At 42.7% G+C, this 20514-nt stretch overlaps 1 protein-coding gene across 2 annotated transcripts in view; it reads right to left on the minus strand.

Annotated features, from left to right (window-relative positions):
• Nucleotides 1–1229, minus strand: part of suclg2 (succinate-CoA ligase GDP-forming subunit beta) — a 96562-nt gene extending 95333 nt beyond the window's left edge. For both annotated transcript variants that reach the window (XM_030052043.1, XM_030052042.1), the window contains exon 1: nt 1125–1229. In XM_030052043.1, the coding sequence (XP_029907903.1) occupies nt 1125–1208 (84 nt within the window). In that variant the 5' untranslated portion in view covers nt 1209–1229. The remainder of the gene's footprint in view (nt 1–1124) is intronic.
• Between the last annotated feature and the right edge of the window lie 19285 nt (nt 1230–20514).

Consider the following 20514-nt stretch of genomic DNA (forward strand, 5'->3'; position numbering starts at 1 on the left):
CCAGGGAAAAGTGCAAATCTATCACAGCCACACAGCAAAAGCAGAGAGGACAAAGACGACAAAATAAAATATGGCAGTAGGTTCCAAAAGTCCAACTAAGCAGCTAACACAGCGCCACACAGTCTGTGCCTGCTTAACAGTATTTAGAGTATCAACAGTCACCCTGTTCTGTCCTCTCAGTAAGGACATCGACACTGACATTACATTTTTTTACAGGCAGTAAAACGTCCAAAGTGAAGATCAAAAAGTTATTATTATCTTCATATTTACTGACAGTAGTAAATGCAACTGTATCTAACATCAGTTGCTGTCATATTATATGCTATATGCATAAAAATACAATTGGCATAATGGCATGAACTGTGTTGTTCACAGATAACAGAGGTAAAAGATGGGGGGGATCTTTTTTTTCCCCGGCTGCGGTGGGATCAAAGTGCAAGAGGTAACCCTTCCTCTAGTTTTATCTGATGTGGTGCTGCAGTCAGAAAACACTGTCACACTGTACAGTTCACCTCTCCTCACACGCCTTTCAGTGTGTTTGTAACATGTCATACTAGGCTGATGCTTGCTGCTTGCTCCCTCAGTCCGCAGCTTGACAAAAACATTAATCCATCCCAGAAGACACCGATCACAAAGAGTAAAGCCTTAACTTACTATTTAAAAGAGTTCTTGAAAGACAGCACTTTATAGCCTATTCTTCATGTGCCACACTAATTTGACTCACTTAGCTATGAGCAACCCAATGCCATTTGCAGCACAACACATGACCGTCTCAACATGTGTAAAACTGCCTTCACATAACAAGAGTGTCAAGGTAAAGGTGCGCAGGAGGCAGCGTTTAGACAGGAGCGCGGAGTTTTGCTTGTGCTGCTTTGCAAAATAAGCCTAACCTAGAGCTATGTCCTCATCCTTATTATTTTTTCTTTCAATGACTGTAACTCTGAGGAATAGTCCACAGTGCGAGTGCCGTTACATGAGCGGACTGTCACGCCGTCTGACGTTACCCTTTCACCCCCTCTGTGTTTAGGTTACGAGGGGACGACGGGGACGGACGCGCCACCACGGACAAAGGACAAGCCGACGGGACAGGAAAGGGTTGCCAGGGTATTAAAACTCGACAATACCTTGCATTTGTCAAGAAGCAAATGTTTTGAGGTTGCTGCTCGCAGTCCTCTCGCTACAGCCTGGGATGCCATGGATGCAGCCATGTTGACGCGGAAGGCGGAAGAAAACGTAAGCCGTGTGAGAGAATCGCGCAGCCCATAGGTCAACTGGCGGAGGTGGGCGGTGCGTGAGGAGGACGCACGCACAGCACGCACAGGCTTTGATGTTTGTTACCCTGTGACAGTTTAAGTACAGGTGGCATTTGTAAAACCTGACCAAATGTTGTGTACACAAGCTATGAATGCATGAAAGAATGCATGACCATTTTAATTAATTCATAGATAAATAAAGACATAAATAAACGTAAAATATATCAAAATTCAGCATTAATAAGAGTATGCATTCAACCAGCAATTTAATTAATGTATAAATTTTTCTTACTCTTGCTGATCCAGTTTGCCACTGTTTGAAAAGACAAGACTGACATTTATGAGTGATATTATGTTTGAGTTTATTGGTGGTATTTTGTCTTTAATAGACCGTCTTTATTTGTCTTTAGTCTACAAATTATTCAGGATAAAGATTTACAATATGCCAAAATGAAATATATGTATATATTCATTTATACTAGGGCTGCAGCAAGCCTTTATGAATTAATCATTCAGTTTATGCGCTGCAGACAGTCACATGATTGTTGTTGTAGATAACGGCATTAATCCTGTAATTTATTAATTGTATTCATTTTATTTACAGCGCCTGAATGGTTGCCAAGGGAGGCCGGAGGTGGATCAAGCACTCAGTTAGAGGTTCACCAGATTGGCTCAGAGACTCTTATGAGTCTCCGAGCCAATCCATCTCTATCCGGAGTGTGACCTTGTGAGCTGGGCAAACAGTCACTGTCCTCACTAGAGAGGTATTGGTAGGGAGCGGAGGAAGAGAGCGTGGGATGTGTAACTGAATAGCTAAATAGCCTACTCACACAGTCCTCCAGAGCCCTCATCACACGCTGCATCTTGAAAGGGCAGAGAGGGCAAAGCGATCATAAAGAGCAGTGATTATGACAGAGGGAGAGAGCGAGGGATGAGACACTCGCTTAAAAACCGTCAGTGTCGGCAGGCCAGGGAGGACAAGACAGAAGGGAGGAGATGATGATGAGCAGTTACCACAAAAGGATGAGTACAGTATGATTCATTCTTGTCTTCTCCAACCCTGTTTTAGTCAAATAAATAAAGCTGCTTTTTTAAAACCTTATGAATTTTGCTTGTGAAATGTGCAAATGTACATCACTTTACAATGTCAATGAGGGAGGGGGATTTTGCCTCATGTTTATTTGATATTTTCTTCCCTCCTAACCTCGGTCTTTTGAGTAAGAGCTTTTGATACTCAGTGATCCATATACCACACACTGAAATATTTTCTGGTTCCTGGCCTTTTCGACCTAACCACTGTAAGAGCACAAATGAAGTGAAAAGTGCAGCACTGGCACAATATTTCGGTATGTCAACAAATCCTGCCTAATGCATGAAAATGTGTGCCCTGTCTGTTCGTGTCAGTGAGGACTGGAATGCTCGACTTAAATGTAAAAATTCAGTAAGAGCCGAAGCCGAGCAAAATGACTGACAGATGATGTACTTGAACCTTCCCGGCTTTAGTTCCTTTTTCTTCTTCTCACCAGGGGCATTTTCCTCTCAGGGGCATTGATATTCAGACAAGATCTGTCAGAATATCAATTCCCCTCACTAATGTAATTCAGCTTTCTCATTTGGGGTGTTGTCCTGTCTTATAGAACAAGAGGCAGTGTTTTTGTCTCTGGTGGTGGGAATCGTGTCATCTTGTTCCTCTGTTAAAATACAAAGCATTTGTTTTTCTTGTTAACAAACCACCTCGATTTTGCAGTGAGTTTGGGATTAAATCTGCGCTCCACCAAGCAAACAAACAAGACTAAGCTGATGTGTTGTATATATAAACATGATCTCACTCCTCAGACTTGAGGAAATTATGAAAATAAATACATACCATGGCTCATTACATCCAGGTGAACCATACTTTTGGAAAAAAATATCTCTACTCACCAGGTAATTCAAATTTTATGTATTGAGAAGACAGCATTTTGTAAGAATTGATATCAGATCAAAGAATTCCACATAACTAACAAATTAAATCCAAGCATGAAAACTGTAATGACGGAATTAATTGCAAACAAATTGTCAAGGTAAAGCTAAAAATTAATAAAGATACTGCACAAAATCAATGAAATTTCACTTTAAGTCTGTGACAAAGAATGAATTGTATACAGCTTCTGTCTGCATATGTTGCATCCAAACTGTTGTCGGTCAAATGCTGGTTTTGGTACTGTTGCATACGGATTAATCCTGACAAATGTAAAAGCCTTTCTAACAGTCCTTACCTCTTCTTCAAGATTATCTCATTCATGTTTATGATCTGGGCAAGTCATGTTCACTCAAAATGAAAGTGCAAAATGCATTACTATTATGAGAATTAAAACAGAGCAAAATGTCCCATTTCCAAGTAAAAGCCATTATAGTGGAATAAGCATTGGGGATATTAAGGGGAGTCATGCATGGAATACGAGAGTGATGAACTGAAAATGAGGAGAGAAGCAATAGCTGTGTCAAATCAAAATCATTGATTTCACTCACCTGCTTTTTAATACATAAAATGCATTAGGAACAGAAAATTGCCTGTCTCTATTATTACCATCATTACAAGTCATAAAATAATCATTTCAAAATATATTTATGTTGGCTGATATCCCCTTGTTGCTCTCCTTGTTTATCTATCCCTATATGCTTTATGGGTGATAATGATCTTGCACATTCCATTTCTTCTCATCCCGACAATTTCTTTCATTCCTCAGCGCTCCTCCCCTGAGGGGAGAGTGTGTGTGTGGAGGCAGAGCAACAGCTTTGCGGTTTCCCTCAATAGTCCATTGCAGGTCTTCATTCAGTGAGCTGCAAGCCCTCAGAATGCTAGAGACGATGAGCCACAGATCCCAATAGGCCATGTGGTCAACTCCGACCCCTCCCTCACTCTTAAATAGCAGTGGGGTGCTTGACTAACAAACCACAGGGCTCACAGCAAGAGGCTGACACCCTGGGCCTACCCACAGGGTCTGGACTACACTCTCTCTCTCCATTTATCTGCCATCTCCCTCCCTATCTAGCCTCTCTCTCAGGTGAACACCTCTTTCTCTGTGGCTGTGTTTCTTTCACCTTCTGTTGTTCTCTGTCTCCTTTCTTCTCCTGTCTCTGCCTCTGTCTCCCTCTCTTCTTTTCTCTGACCTGCCTGTTAACTGCACTTCCCAGATGTGGGTTCACACCAGATTTCAGTGCAGCACTGATGGCAGGGCCCTCTTCTGAAGTCAATGAGACAATGACAGCAAGGCTTTGCCCATAGACAGAAAGAGGCGAAAGAGAGAGAAATGAAGCGAGAAGCTCGTGAATAATATTCTGTTGCTCTCCTCTCTTCTCCTTTCCTCTCCTCTCTTCTTCTTTCCTTCCTTTTCTCTCCTCTCCTCTCCCCTCCTCAGGTGTTATAAGTGTAACTATGGCGACTCCAGCTTCTCTGGAGAGGTATCCTTCAGAGTTTCTTTCTCTCTCTTTTTCTCTTTCACACACACACACACACACACACACACACACCTTTCCCACTTTAATGACCCTTTACCTCCTCTGACTGAATGCAAATTGGCCCATTTCATTTTATTCATCCTGCACTCCTATGTCCAGTCTTTCAGCCTTTAAGAAAAGCAGACAAAGCCAGACATCCACTTTTTAGATGGAGTTTGGACCTCTATGAATATATGTATCTGATGCTCTAAAGTGCAGAGTACAGACACAGCAGTGCATGCAAGTTCTGAAAATGGCTATCAAGCTTTGTAACAGTGCCGTGATCCCATCCAAAGCTAAAGTTTCGCACTTTGTTTTACTATATGTTTACATACAGATTTATGTGGTATTAGCCAGCCAGAAAACAGTTTTGTTTTCTATCCACCAGAATACCAAATGAGTCAGAAAGATGGGGAATTAATGCACTTAACTGCTGAGTCAACAGGCAGGGAATCTAGAAGCTTAGTCACACAGAGCCTAATGCCTGATGGGGAAATTAAAATAGGCAAGAGCGATGCCATCAAGGCCCTGATGGGGATCAGAAAAACAGAGGAAGTGAGAGAGAGAGGGGCAGAGGAGGGGGCAGTCATTGCCACCCTGTGCTCAGCACATCTTTTGATATGACAGACGGCAAACATAATTAGTCATCATTTTCCAAGCTAACCCTTGGAGCTCACAATGTCACAGCTATGCATATGTATGAGCCTGAGCCCTTCCCCTCATCCCTCGATGCACTCCCAAACAGTTTGGACAGATTATGACACCTAGAACATTTTGTTCCTCCCTGTGATAAACAGAATAAGGCTCGTGCATATAATCCGCCTTGTTGACTGCCGTACCTCAACATCACCCACAATAACTTTCACTTTCCGCCCCAAAATCCATAACAGCCCAAGAACATACGAATGCCGAACCTTGGATCGTGTCTGCTCTGAACGTCAATCCTGGAAAGTGAATCAATACGACGACGGGAGCTGCCACATTTTAGCTATCTCTCTCTCCCAGATCTCTGTCAGGCACACTCAGCTGGAGGCCCTCCATTAATGTGCTGTGGAATAACACAGTCAGTGGGTCTCCATGCTAGGAGACAGATGGATCAAACAGAGGTTGTGAAGCATGAGGTCTTCAAGTGTGTGATGTTCCCGAAAGTTTTGCACAAAAACCCTGGATGAAAATAACCAGGATGGGTCAGGATAATATATGATAATGGCATATCAAGGAGCCACTTGGAGAAATGATTGATCTTCTGATTGTGTATTCATGCAAGTGGATGTGTAAAACAACACTGTTGGTATTTCAAAAGATCTATTGGAGATGCTATGCAGATCACATGTTTTTTTTTCTTTTTTTTTTTTTTTTTTTTTTTCACTGAACTGCATACAGAGTAGTACTCGTGGGGATTTTTTCCCACACTAGAAAACTAATGCTCACAAATTCAACTTCAACAGCATAAAAAGGTGACGTCTCAAGTGCTGGCTTCAATTGATGGGCTTGTTTTATTTCAGGCTTCAATACCACACACAGCATGGCTCACTGCACTGGGGAGCATGGAATTCATAACCCAAACAAAAGCAAGCCCATCACTGAATAAACACACACACACACATACAGACACATAAACACACAGACATGCACACACCACACCATGTATACGCACACGCACATGCACATACCCACAAACATAAACACTCATAAACACAGTGCCAGGGCCAGCAGAGGCTGAGAAAGTGCTTAGATGTGCATATGAGAGAGTCAGATGAGCCAAATTCCCTCACAAGCCTCTCAGCACATGCTGTGCCACCTCCATCACCAAAGGGGGACTGGGTCATACTTTAAAACTCTTAGCTGCTCCTCTCCCGCCTTTCATTCCCCTTACAAACCCGCAGCATATCAGCACCCTCCTTGCCTGTGACCTCAGAGAAGCAGCAGGATGCCTCTCATCCCCTTCTCTCTGAAGGCTATATCTCCACATGGACAAGGAGATGGGGACAGAGAAAAGAGACAGACAGTGATGTATTGGCCAGCTTCTGTGCGTGTGTCACATAAGGTAAACACAACTGTGGTGTGTACAGCTCCAAGCAGGCTGAGAGATAAGGTTTTGGGGAGGTCTTTTTTGAGTATCATTATGATTATCACAAGGGAATGCATGTTCATTGTCGTGGGATAGACATGAAAAATGCATGCAGTCAGGATGGAAGGAAATGTCAATAGAGGTATCAAAGCAATCAGGATGGTGCTGAAGGGGATATTGGTGTGATAAATCATGCTGTTGCTGAGGGAGATCACAGAAGTGTGAGGCGGCGGGGTGGTGGGGAAATATGGGAGGGGGTCATGTGGCAAGGCGCTGCGTGCTCCACCACATGCCTAAGGGAATGGCTCAGAGACACACTTTATACAAGGGTGCGATTCACAGTGTGACTCTTGATGCAAAGTCATTTGTGACATAGTGACCTTTGAGGAGCCCCGTTCTTTCTGTGTGTTATTTCTTTGATTTAAGCCTTATGTGTCTGCCTCTCTCCCTTAGGAATTGCTGACAGAAAGCACCCATGGGTTGGAGATTAACTGAACGGAACATTATGGCCTACATATGAAAAGCTGTTATACTGCAAGATTGCTGATGGATGGTCATACCTAAAATGATTTTCCAGGGGAAACAATATCCAAATGCATTTTTAGTAGCAAAAATGTTTTTGTGTTTTTGCTGTTCCTATGCACTGACACTTGATGATTAAACTTCTTGGCTTTCATCTTATAATATAGCCACAAATAGCAGTTGGTTGTTTACCATTCTGCCGTTTTCCATTACCAACCGAGGTATTACTTAAATAATGCAATAACCGCAAGCAGATGTGAATGTCATCTCAATAGCTAATACCTACAGTTTGAACTCCCCAGAGAGCCACCCCTTCCACCTTCCAAGCTGATAAATAACTGAGGCACAGTATGCTCTCCATGTGGATGCATGTGGAAGAGGGAAAGAGTGGGAAGGAGCTATCTGAGGCTCCATTAACCTTGTTTGTTGTGTGTAGAGGCACCTCCACTATCTTAAGCCCACATCGAGTGGGGAACCTCAGGGGACCCTCCACTAATTAACCTTGCGGAGATATCCTCTGTAGAGGGAGTCTGGGGCCAGAATAATAAGGAGGCCTTCGCCAGGCCATTAGCAAGAAGATTAACACGTCCAACTTTCAAGTAGCTTTTTGACACAAAACCAATATTTGTCTGAACTGGTGCGGTCCAGGGTTCGACACAGCTGAATTCTAAGTGACATATGTGTTTCAGCCCCATGCAAAGCTCACTCATCATGCAGCCTTTTTCGTGACAGCACTATTACAAGGATGTATTGAGTGTATTGAATATCTGCAAATAGATTGTGTTACAAAGATTTATGACGTTTATTGAGGATCACCAGACAAATCATTCTGTTAGGCCTTTTTGCAATAACGTTTGAGTTCAGAGCAAAGTGCGTGGCATCTCTGTCTCTTTTGTTGTATTCATTAGCACTATATCCACTGGCACCTTTAGACTTAGACTTTAGTGTCCCCTCAGGGAAATTCTTTTCCACAGTGTCGTCGCCGCGGACAATGTCCATCACCAAAAAACAATGTCCATCACCAAAAAGAGAACGATCTGTGCTGTTGCAGCAGTGCATGCACCAGCCCTATTACTGCCACAACCAGAAGTTGTGACAGGAATAGGGCAGACTTTTTCATTCATTCATTGTGTTCACTCACTTATTTCTATTCAGGGTTGTGGGGGCCAACAACCTGTTCCAGCATACACTAAGCAAAAGCTGTTTGAAACAGCCAGGACAGGTCACCAGTCCTGCACAGAGTCAGCACAGATAGAAAACACATGATGTGCAAACATTGTCACTTATTATAGGCAATTTAGAGTCTCCAATCCACAGGATTTGCTTATTTTTTGACTGTGAGAAAAAGCCTATCTGAACATCGGAGGACAGGAAATCATTTCCTTTAAGATAAAATGATTCATATTTGAGAATTGACGGCATAAATAAGAACATCAGTAAACAGGTGAACACTGAAATCTTTGACTGATTTTTTTTTTTTTGAATCTCAGATTGTTGGGTATGATAGGATGTGTGGCAGTGGTGGCGTTATTAAAAAAAAATGTATGACAATATGAATGTAGCTTTGTCTCTTCAATTCTTTATCTGGACATACCATCGCACACAGCCTGCTCTCTGTAGGATCTCGCTCAGGCTGTATCTTTCTTTATCTCCCCTTCCTATACAGCTTTTTCTTCTAACTTTATCTGCAAAACACACCTGCGTGATGTTTGGGAGGTTGCAATAATCCTATCTTTAATCCCATCACTGAATTTCCCACCAGGAGAAGAAAGTTTTGTGCTTCTATCCAGGTAGAAATCCAGAGAAATCTGAAAAAAAAAAAAAAAAAAAAAAAAATGAAGAGGGCACTCTGGCACTTCAAAAGAGAAGGACACAACTTGTTTGAATGTCTTTTAGGGCTCCCTCAGAGACACTTTTTTTCCCTCCAGACTCCACTGAGGTGGAAAACGATGTAATTTCTGAAAGATGAGTGGCTGGCTGTTAATCATTCTTCAGCAGGAACAGTGAGGAGCTGGTCAAGGCAGGAAGCTGTAAGAATTATCACCTCTTAACCTCCCATTGATTTGGATGTATTTTAGCATGTTATGCAGCATTGTGTATTCCTGGAGAAAGGGAGGCTGAGTGACTTTGTACGGAGGAGCAGGGTGACAGCATGGTGCGTGCTCAAAGACCTTCTGGGCTTCATGCATAATGCTCTTTGTGTTGCCTGAAAAGGATGGACGAGTGACGGGGAGGACTGAGACCCTTCCAGAATCTCAAATGGATCACCCCTTACTTTCCCCCTACTCTCTCTCCTCTCTCTCTCTCTCTCTCTCTCTCTCTCTCTCTCTCTCTCTTTTATGCTTCTTGCTGGAAACAGCCGACATCATTGATGTGGCCTTTTTCTGTGTGTGGCATGAGAACAAAGGAATTGCTCTACCTTGGCGTACTATCGCTGCTGTCTCTTTCTTTTTCTCTCTCTCGCGCTTTTTCTATCCCTCTCTGCCTTTATAATCTGTCCTATGACAGTACCCTTATGTATGTTTTAATGATTTCTTTTGCAATAACGTCTGACCTGTGATCACGTAAGTGGCACTTCAAAAGGGAGATTAGTTCCAGTTTTTTCCGTCTCATATATTGAAAGACACCTTGATAACATAAGATTAGAGATATCACATTTTTATACTAAAAGAAGTTTATTTGTTCTGCCCACAGGTCCTCGTATTTTCTGTTTTGGCTGCTGGCTGCTGTACATTACTGGTAAGCACCTATGTTTGTGAGGGAAAACTAGTCCTGTCAAATGAAATTACCTTGCTACCTATATAACCATAAATTCCAAATTCATTTGAAAACCTTAGCTGCTATTAAAGACCTAATAAAATATTCTTAAATTTCATTATGCTGTATTATGCTGTATTTCAATACATAACGCCATATCGCCCATTAGCCCGTTGTGCCCACATTTACAACTCCATGAATTATGAATCACTTTCCTTTCATCACAGCTGGAGCTCTCTCCCTGATGTGCAAATTACACTCAGGAAAACAACCATAACCCAAACAGAGCCAGTCCACCTTAACAGAGAATCCCAGCCCCAAAGCAGGCTGCACGGACTGCTTTAAGTATCTAATTAGATTACAAAGACCACCCAGAATGAAGAAAAATTAGACAAACATGCTTCAAATTCTTTAGCAAAATTTCCAGTTAAATCTACTGCACAAATGGGTTTGAACAGTTCTAAAAAAAAAAAAAAGAAAAAGGCAGGGTGGCCTTCAGAAAGTCAGAGTGTTGAACCATAAAAAAAAATGTTAACGCTGAAAAATTCAACACTTAAAACAGGACAAAATTATCCACTGTAAATGGCAAACTCAAGACAACCCAGTCTGGATGCTAACTGTGGATGAGCTGCAGCTAATAGATGTATGAAACCCCTATGGTACCCCTGGGGGTGGCCCTCAGGGCAGAGGGGGCATTAAGAATAGATGTGTACTCACTGCATTGCCCCCTCCACACAATTTTTCATAGCCCGAGACTTCCTGTAGTGCTTTATAATGCTCTGTGATATCCAGGTCAGCCACTAGCTACATTCACACTCTATACAAGCCACTAGAAGAGATTAGTGAAACATAAATCAGGAAAGCGAGAGAGGAATGGGCCCCTGGCGTAATGCAGAGGCGATTATGAACTCAAATGTGCACTCTTTTCAATAAAAACATGAAATATGATCTGCCTTCAGGAGAGTCGAAAGACACTTACAGGAACATTACCGTAAGGTCTTGTCTGAGGTTAGGGCACAGTTACATGACCAGCTCCAATTCAACCAGGAGTGGAGTCAAGTTCAGATTCCCAAGAGTGCCGTGAAAGTGTCAGGACAAACCACAAATCAATCTGTATTTATCGTCCTATAATGAAGGCAAAAAGTTGCAAAAGCTGCCTGAGAACACAAAATAATATACTGAACTGCATTTATGAAACTTAGTCATTACTTTTCAGCTCAAAAAACCTGAGATAAATTGTTGCTGAATGTGTGGAGAGAAAAGGTTATTTGATTGTGGCTAAAAGGACAAGGTTGGTCATGTCTGCTGCAGCCAGACAGACAGCCAGCCCACAAAGTGAAAATAAGATAACAGCTGTGAAATCCAATCTCTGATTCATATCATCAGGCCCTTTGTGGTAAATAACTACGTCAGATTCCCTACCATTCAGAGTTTTCCACAGTCAAGCACACAATCTCTATCTGCTCCATGACGCAGGCCTAGACGGGCTCTGATGTGTGCTCACAGAATCCCATCAGACACGCTGTTCCACTTCACCTCTGCTCCTCTCTCTCTTTTAGCATTGCTCTGATTAGCGCTCTAAATTGGATTCCAGCATGGTTCTATCATTTGGATTTTGTTTTGTGTTTGCGCACCCTCCCCGCTTCTCCTCCTCATGCTCCTCCCCTCTCTCTAACTGCCTCGATTTTTCAGTTTTTCCTCTTTTTGTGCAAGCTCTGCTTTCCCTCCTCTAAAGGGCTGACATTTCAGTCGGCTCCGCCATTCTCTGGCTATGCTGTGCAGCTCTGTTGACGTGACAACAAGAGGAAATTTCTAGCATTGTGTGGGAGAATGCAGGAAACAACTTTTTCTTTGGCACTAGTGACCTACAGTTCAGCGATGAACTCTTTGCAACGTAGAGACAGTGACCCCATAACTCTCGCAAAAACGGCAGAGCATTTATCTGATTGTAACGGCTGAATGTGAAACACAATTTAGTGGGCAATTGCAAACAGCAAATGTTTTAACAATAGCATATCGCCTCATCTATACGACCGCCCTTGTAATAAAGATAAAGAAGGATTCCTGAGGAGAGCAAAGCAGACAGGTAGTAAAATCTTTAAGCCAATCCACTTACTTAGCAAAATCTGCAGGGTAGGATCATATTAAAGACAGCACATCAATAATAGCTCTGTATTTTTTTTGTTAAATGGTCCTCTCATCTCCTGCAGTACATGTTAATATGTATGTACTAATACAGTATATGGATTACATTTGATCACTCTGGACCCTCATAATTTATAATGTTGCAGTGCAATGACTTTAATAGGCACCATTTCAGAACATCCCATAAACACGCATGTGGAATAACATCTGGTCACTGAGAACACCTTGGTATATGGCAATCATCATAACATCAGTGTTATACTGTCCAGACAATCAGATAGCCACTCATGCCTCGCTACACAGAGCATAGCTGCCATTTCCACTCTTCTCTTACCAGCAAAATGAAATGAAATGAGGAATGGTGACATAATTGCTGTGTTGATGTACAGTGAAGGGACAAATGGAATGATTCTGTGCCAGGTTCACACCCCCACAACACTACCGAGCTTCCTGAAACCTTAATGTTTCAAAACCTTTAATGGTGCTAAATCTGGTACCTAATGCTATTATTTTGGCCATATTCACCAGCTCTCCCACGTACAAATATTTTATTAAACCGTATATTTTTTCTGGGAAGCTGCCAATCTACAGCCCACAGCTTGGAGAGGCCGACTGAAAGAGCCTATTGTTTTTTGAGGAAAGAAAGCCTGGAGGTAGGTGATGAGTGGGCTGAGCGTGGCTTGTCGGGGGTCATCAGCTGAACAAGCCAAGCATGCTGTCATGCTGCCCTTGCCTCCGCCACTCCACTTCCAATGCATGTTTCTCTTGCCCTGGTGGGGCAGTCTCATGCGCACGTTATCCATTCCCATGTGTCATGCACCCACCAACCCACCCACCCTCCCACCCACAGACACACACACACACACACACACACACACACGGACAGAGAGGGAAAGAGACACACACACATGCATAAATTCACAAAATAAAACACAAACAAAATAATCTTGCAGTCACGCACACGTATAAAGGCTCGCAAGTGCACATGCATGCGCTTAAATAACAAGAGGCTTTATTTTTATTATGCATTATGTGTGTATAATGTGCTGTTTAAGATGCTGATGTAAAATATTTATATTAGAAATTTACTTCACCAAGCATTGTTGTATTTGTTTTTTTGTTTTTTTTGCTTTCTTTAAAGCAAAGAAGCATGGCATACATCCTTTTTTGGAAAAGATCTATTTTCAAGCCGTAAACCATTTCATCAATCACACTGATTAATTTTGATCATCAATATTAATATCTAATTGGACAGCTAAATGTGGTTAAAATATTGAGAAGTTATGGAATGTTCTGAGCAAACAGTAATGATTACTATTTACTTCAATTTTTTTTATCTCCTTTATGAATTTTTGAAAGTCTATAAAATGATTTAGCTTCTGTTCTTACTGCCATCATCCAGCCACATAACAAAAATGTGTGGTGGTTACTGTCCTGCAACATGTTTGACTAAGCAGTTGTGCCAAAATTGTGAGGTCATCTCCCATCATGGTTGCTAGGGCATTAAAAATGCTTTTGAAATGCCGTTGCTCAAAAATGTAATGATTTATTTTTGCTCAGATCATAGGGGTTGAACTTCTGTCTGGACACAACTCCAAGCTGTTATTGATGCTATATCACTACATATTTAGCCCAACTTTAGAGCTACAGCCAGACAGCGAAAAGTAAACAAGATAGTGTGGGGCCATGGCAGAGGTTGCATCAAAATTTAACAAGAAATGTATTACTTAGGTAACCTAGATTTTCAGTTATATATTTTTTACCGATATATATCATTACAGTGCAAAAAATAACTGTAATGAAAAGGGCATACCTTGGGTGCACAAGAGAAGCTCTGTAGGGAAGCAACTGATTTTGGTTTGGATCATCTGATGAGAGAAAAATATGAAGACTGAGTTGAGCTTACAACAAGGCAAGCTCACACACTGCTGGTGGGTTCAAATGGCAGTGATAGTTAACTGATTGGAAATGCAAGTCTCAGAAATTATGTGACATCAGTAAACTTTACACAACACACTCATTCGCACCAATAAAGATCTGCTGTAACATCGGTGGGGCCAGCTTTTTCTGGATGGAGGACTTACTTGTTGTTGTTTGAAGGATTATTTTGCTTTTCAGTCTCAATTCACCCTGTGCACAGTGTTATTATCTAACACCATAATTTAATTTGGGCAAATTGAGGTCAAAACTTGTGGACTGCTTGTGTTACTGTTGATTTTCTAAATTATTTCCAATCTAAATTTCTCTTTTATTTCCGTGTTAACCTCAAATTTTCAGTCAATCGGTTCTTACATGCCGACAAAAAAGATTGCGATATGAAGCCAAGGAAACATTTCTAATTGGAAAAGGTAACAAAGGTCCCACTGAAGGATTAAATGCACCTAAATGTTGCTTAAATTATAATGTAGTGAATTCCACCAAAATATTGTCATCATTGGGATTCACTGTGGGCCACCTCACATTTAATAAATGTTTTTTTTTTTTTTTTTTTTTTTTTTTTTTTTTAAATAATATTTACTGATTGGTGGTGCAGAATTCTCCAGGTGTGTAATTGGCATTCTACTGCTCTCCCAAATCCTGGAGGAGGGAGTGTTCAACTCTGAGCAGAATCCATTTCATGTCTCATAAAATCCTGGCCAAAGATTTGATAAATACCTTCTCAGCTAAACCATTTTTAATTAGAAGTCATTGCCTTTTACAGCTCCAGTTCGAACTCACATTCATTGCCTCACAGTTTGACGTGTAACCGATTGGTCAGCGGTAGCAGAAAAAGGGCCTTTTTCCTCTTTGGGTTTCGTAGCTCTTAGTGCAGGGCACATTTCCTGGCCATGACAGCTCCTCTCAGGGGACTGACACTCATTCTAGTCTGCTGGAGTGAGAGGGAAGGCTGGAATACACTCCTTACACAGCAGTAAACCACACTATACACCAGAGTCATAGAGGCTAGTGGCTTCACCTTTGCGTGACCTCATATGGACTGAGGTGCACTCAGTAGTCAGTGGCAGGGTGCTGGTGCTCAAGAGGAAATGCAACAAACTACAACATGCCATGGCAGGCCCACAGCACCAGGCAGTCAGCATTGGACAGCTCTGATGCGAACAATGACACTCACATCCCCTCAGGGTAGTTGAATGATATCAGCCATTGGGTTCAAATACAGGTGACAGCCAGTCATAGTCACTGAATGAATACAATGGTTGTGTGACGCTGAATAAAGCTGTAATAAATGCAAAAGCAAGAATGTACTACAGTTAAGGGAGTCATTAGTCACCACTGGCTAGTTTCCCTGCATGGAACTGTAACTAGCTAAATAAATTGTCAGTTATTGCCCATAGGCCACAGGAGTTTATATTTCATTCGGCAGTACCATTGTGATTCTGGTGATTTTCTGCCTGCTACCTTTTGAGGATAAGACCATCTAAATCAATGCCCCGTTTTACTTCCAGCAGGATGGGTTTCAGATAAATGTAACTCGTGCCAGCGAAGAATAGAAAGAAATCTTTGTGCAGAAGAAAGAAAGTAGCCCGTGACTCACAGCCTACTTTCTTCGTCTTGGCACACTGGAACCTTTCTATTCTTTTGCTGGCACAAATCAATCTCAAACACGTTTATTTCCTCATAAGCCATCAGCCTCCTCGCATTATAAAAGGATCATCAATCAGTGTTACATGTCGGCCTCACACCATGATTGATTTGGAAAAAAAGAATATGTAGATCATCAGCAGCAGACTTCTCATTCCTTCAGTGCCTTTAACCGCCTACTCCTATTGAGGGTCCCGCAGGAGCTCATCTCAGCAAGCACTGAACAGAAGGCAGCAAAAGACCTTGGACAGTTTGCCAGTCCAACACAGGGCTAGCACAGACAGACACAAACACGACCACTTTCACATTCATACCTATGAGGATCTTAGTCTCCAGTCCACCTGACCCACACAGCCCACACAAATATGCCGAGAACATGCAAACTCGTCTCAGGCCCAGGGCTGAAAATTGACCAGAGACCTACTTGTTGCAAGGCGCCAATACCGACTACTAACCCACCATGCTGCCACGCCGCTTTTAGGAAATCAGGCGCATTCTTTAATGTATGCAGTGAAGAGATACGCTCATTGTTGCTTGGTAACATGCATAGCAATACTGTTTTGTAACTAATAGGTTTTGGAGTTTATTGTGAAACATAAGGTGGCAACCTTGGGAGACAAAGCCACTGTGGAAGGCAAGCTGAACAAATGTTTCACTCATTCGATAAACATGTTGTCAGATGCTTTCTTTTTTTTGTGTGTGTATGTGTATGTTGTATTAGGGATGTGAGAAAGCTACTGTCATGCTCAGCCCTATTTTTGGTGCACATGCCCTCACTTGAACTGTGTGTCTCTTAAGTTTTTCCCTGTGGTGTTGAACAAAGTCTTGTGCCAAAAGGCATACAGGGCTGGATCATTACACATAGTTGCAGCAAAGAGCCCAGATCCTCCAGGAGCTTGCTAATGTTCTGACCTCGGTGTAAATCCATCAGTGCCATTTTGCTAATGAACTGATCTATGATTTACACTGTCAGTAGAGCTCATTTCCTGCTGCCGCCTCGCGCAAAGTGCTGACTGCGCCTCTCTGTATTCAGCAGACCTTTTGTGTTATTGTGAGTAAGCTGATTTGCGTTATTCATCTTAAATCCCTGATCCACTAAAGTCTGGTTGTCGGTTGATAACTTTGAGGTCATGGTATACCGAGGCAGATGAAATACTTGGGGAAAAGTTTTATTACATAAAACCAATTACTGAACTATTCTGCAAAAGTGGCACATGCATACAGATCTTTTGCTTATGTACATAATTCACCATGCATAATCTAAATGCTTTATGCACTGCACATTTACGTTCAGTATTACAATGTGAATTACCACAATTTATTAAGTGACCTTTAAAGCTGTTTTTTTTTTTTTTTTTTTTTTTTTTTTGGTTGAGAAAACTCACTCTTTAATCTCTATATATATATAAATATTTGAGCACAGGTGCAGATTAGCTACATTCTTTATTTCCACCTCATGTGTATTTCCATAGGCAAAACAAATTCCTATGAGCGCCTCGGTCACCGCTCGTGTGAACACAGGGGGCTCTAGTTTCGCAGACCAGGCGAGGCGGGGGCGTAGCGCAGATGCGCTTCGCCAACTGGGTGTGGCCAGGCGGATTTTCCAAGTTTGGCACGCCGTTCTCGGTGGCGCAAGTACTCCGCCATCCCTCCTACCGGCGGAGGGGAGGAGAGAAGGCATGGAGTGGGTTTGACACAGCCGATTCACATGTAACCAATCAAATGAGCCCCTGTCCTTGCCTTTAAAATGCGCTGCGTGAAGGCGTAATGAAAGTTTACACAGCTGACATGGAGGTCTATTGCCGCGGGCGGAGCGGAGCTCAGGAGACAGGCGCGGAGCGGAGACCGGCGAGCAGTGCGGACACGTCACCAAAACCTCACAGGCAGGCTTCCGGGATGTTAGACACATGAACGATGCAATAAATACCGAAAAAAACACTATTCAATACTACGATCACAATCAGCACATACATATATCTCCATATCAACTGTCCCGTCACAGCTGATGTCAGATCAAAGGAGATTGGCACCGTTTGTGCTGATTGTGAGGTTTTGGTGATGTGCGCCAGGCAGCCAAACTTCCACTGCGCCGGCTCCGCTCCGCCTTGCGCTGAAAGTAGACGTGGTTTCAGACGGCGAGCTTTTGGCGCACCTCGGCGAAGCCTTTTAGCACGAAACTGTCACTACGCCAAGCCGAATCTGTCGGCACCTCCCCCCGCTGCGCCGCCACTCCCATCTCGGCGAACCTCCGCCTGCGAAACTTGGACACTGTCCGCCTCTCCCGCTTCGCCGGTCGAAACTAGCTCTGCGCGGGGTTCGCCTCACTGCGCCACCCCGCGCTGCGCCGGGAAACTAGAGCCCAGGGTGTCACAGGGGAAAGGTAAAAGCTGTGGGAATTCTTTGGCATGCAGAGAACATCCTGAGGCTTAATGCTGAGGCTTAATGTTGCAGATGCGTGTTTCCTGTGGAGTGATGCACACCCTATGCACCTCACACTTCCCTCTGCTATACGTTCTGGGATGGGATTAGTGAGTGGGGGAAAAATGAAAAATGGTAATTGAAAAAGTAGATAGGTATCAGAGAAGAATTCAGTGTTTTTTTTTTTTTCATGTTGCTTTTTAATGAAATCTGGAGAACTATTGAAATATAATGCATTCCCAGTCAGTAAATGAAATGAATGCAAGTTAATCCCCAGAACCATAACATAGCGTATAAATGGATGACTCTGGCAATATTGGACTCTCAACAGATTTTTAACACACAAAACCTGCATCACAGTTTGAATTTCCCAATATATCAATTAAATGTTCCTTATGCATGAAACATTAACACATTTTATGTTACATGAGCACTCGTGTATGCTCTCTATCACTTTTGTAACCAGAGGCTGCATGCCTACCACATGTTTGCGAGTTGTTTCCAATGTATATTTTGTAATTCAACTAAAATATATTTTTGAATGGCATGTACAGGCTCAGGGCCAATATCAATAATTCCTATTCTAATCTCTCCAAGGATAGTGATAGATGTATGTGTTTCCACATGATATTGTCCTCAGGTCTGATTTTATTAAGAATTTCTCATTGATTGCTTCGTTTTCATCCACAGAGATGCCGTGATGAAAGTTAATGATGTGTGCTTCCACTTCCTACAGCACTATTAATTATTTGTAGACTGTGGGTGGTGAGGTCATGGTGTGAAATGGCTCTGCTCCAGTTTGTTTGAGTGATTTTCCTAATAGACAGACAGTCAGCCATGTGAATTGTAAATACAAGTATACTCCGTGCGTGCCGATCACATAAACCAGACAGCCGGATCAGTGATAAGGGAGTGAGGGAATCATAACTAAATTTGGAGTTAATCGCAGATGCTCCGTGATCTCTGCCAAATGTCTCCGGAGAGAGACCTGATTGTGGGGGGGTTGAGGCAGGGTCTGGGTGAGTGTTGGACCATGGTGTCAGATGGCATGTCTTTTGCACGTTATGATGGCAATTCAGCTGGCTGTTCTCGCTTTTGCTGTGGCCTGCTGTCCTGTCACTTCCAGCCGCACCGCACCTCCATCCTCTGCCTACCTTCACACCCTGCCCCAGTCAACCCATCAGACACAGCTCCATGTTGCCTGTCAGACAGCCTTAGGGATAAGTGGTCCTGAGTGTTGACAATGGCTGTAATTTTATGAAGAGGGTGAGGAGCTGTGTCTCTTTATTCAGCTAACCTGATTACAGGCCTTCTCTGTGCCTGTGCAAGCACACAGTGTAATCTAAAAGCAACACCTGGGCCACTAGGCGATGTAAAATAGACGGCATGCCAAAGTACTGGCACACCCCCAAAATCAATTAAGGTGGGCCATTCAGGTCTGCACTGACCTTGGGGAGTCCTGCACACTGGTTTCTGCGCTCAGAGAAACAAGCTGAATACAGTCTTTTATTACAGAGTCACTGTGAAATGTGTAATGTATGTTAATCCATCTGGGATTTGGAGGAGTAGAGCCAGGTTCTGAAGGGACAAAATGATGTCGTTAACAGAGGGAGAGAGAGCACAAGAGAGAGCAGAGCAAGAGAGAAAATTGGTTGAAATAGGAAGGTGAAAGAGACTGAGGAGAGACAGACAGCAAGTGACTGATACAAAGGTGACAGCCACAGACAGATAGACAGCCACACAGACAGAGCCAAGAGAGGGAAAGACAGAGCCAAGATAGACTGATGGGAAGAGAGATGGAGGCTACGTTCACACCACAGCTGAAATTGTCCCAATTCTCATTTTTCCCATATCACAAGTGACAGAGACCTGACATTTTGTAATCAGTATGAACACCAAAAGGCTGAATCGAGTCATATTTTTCAATTTGAGGTTGGGCCACATGGATGTATGGTGCAAAATCAGATTCTGAAGCATGCTGAGGCGACCCATATGTGATTGGCAGACGGAATGCTCAAATTGAAAATTTCAGTGTTGCTATGACAATAAATAAATGTTATGCCATTCACCAGAGACTTGGCCATAATTTTTGGTGCCGAGTTCAGCCGAGCCAGCATTACCACAGGAGGACAACAAGCTATGGAACAAAAGCAGAATAACCAGCCTCACAGGTGTTCACTAGGCACATCCTGCGACTAAAATGTGTTTTGAAAGACGCAAGAGAAAAGCTCTAAAAACTGATGCTAATGATGATGCTCTCAGCATGTGTGTCTTTTCAGTATTACT

This window comes from Myripristis murdjan, chromosome 5 (genome assembly GCF_902150065.1).
Source record: "Myripristis murdjan chromosome 5, fMyrMur1.1, whole genome shotgun sequence".
Classification (NCBI taxonomy): Eukaryota; Metazoa; Chordata; class Actinopteri; order Holocentriformes; family Holocentridae; genus Myripristis; species Myripristis murdjan.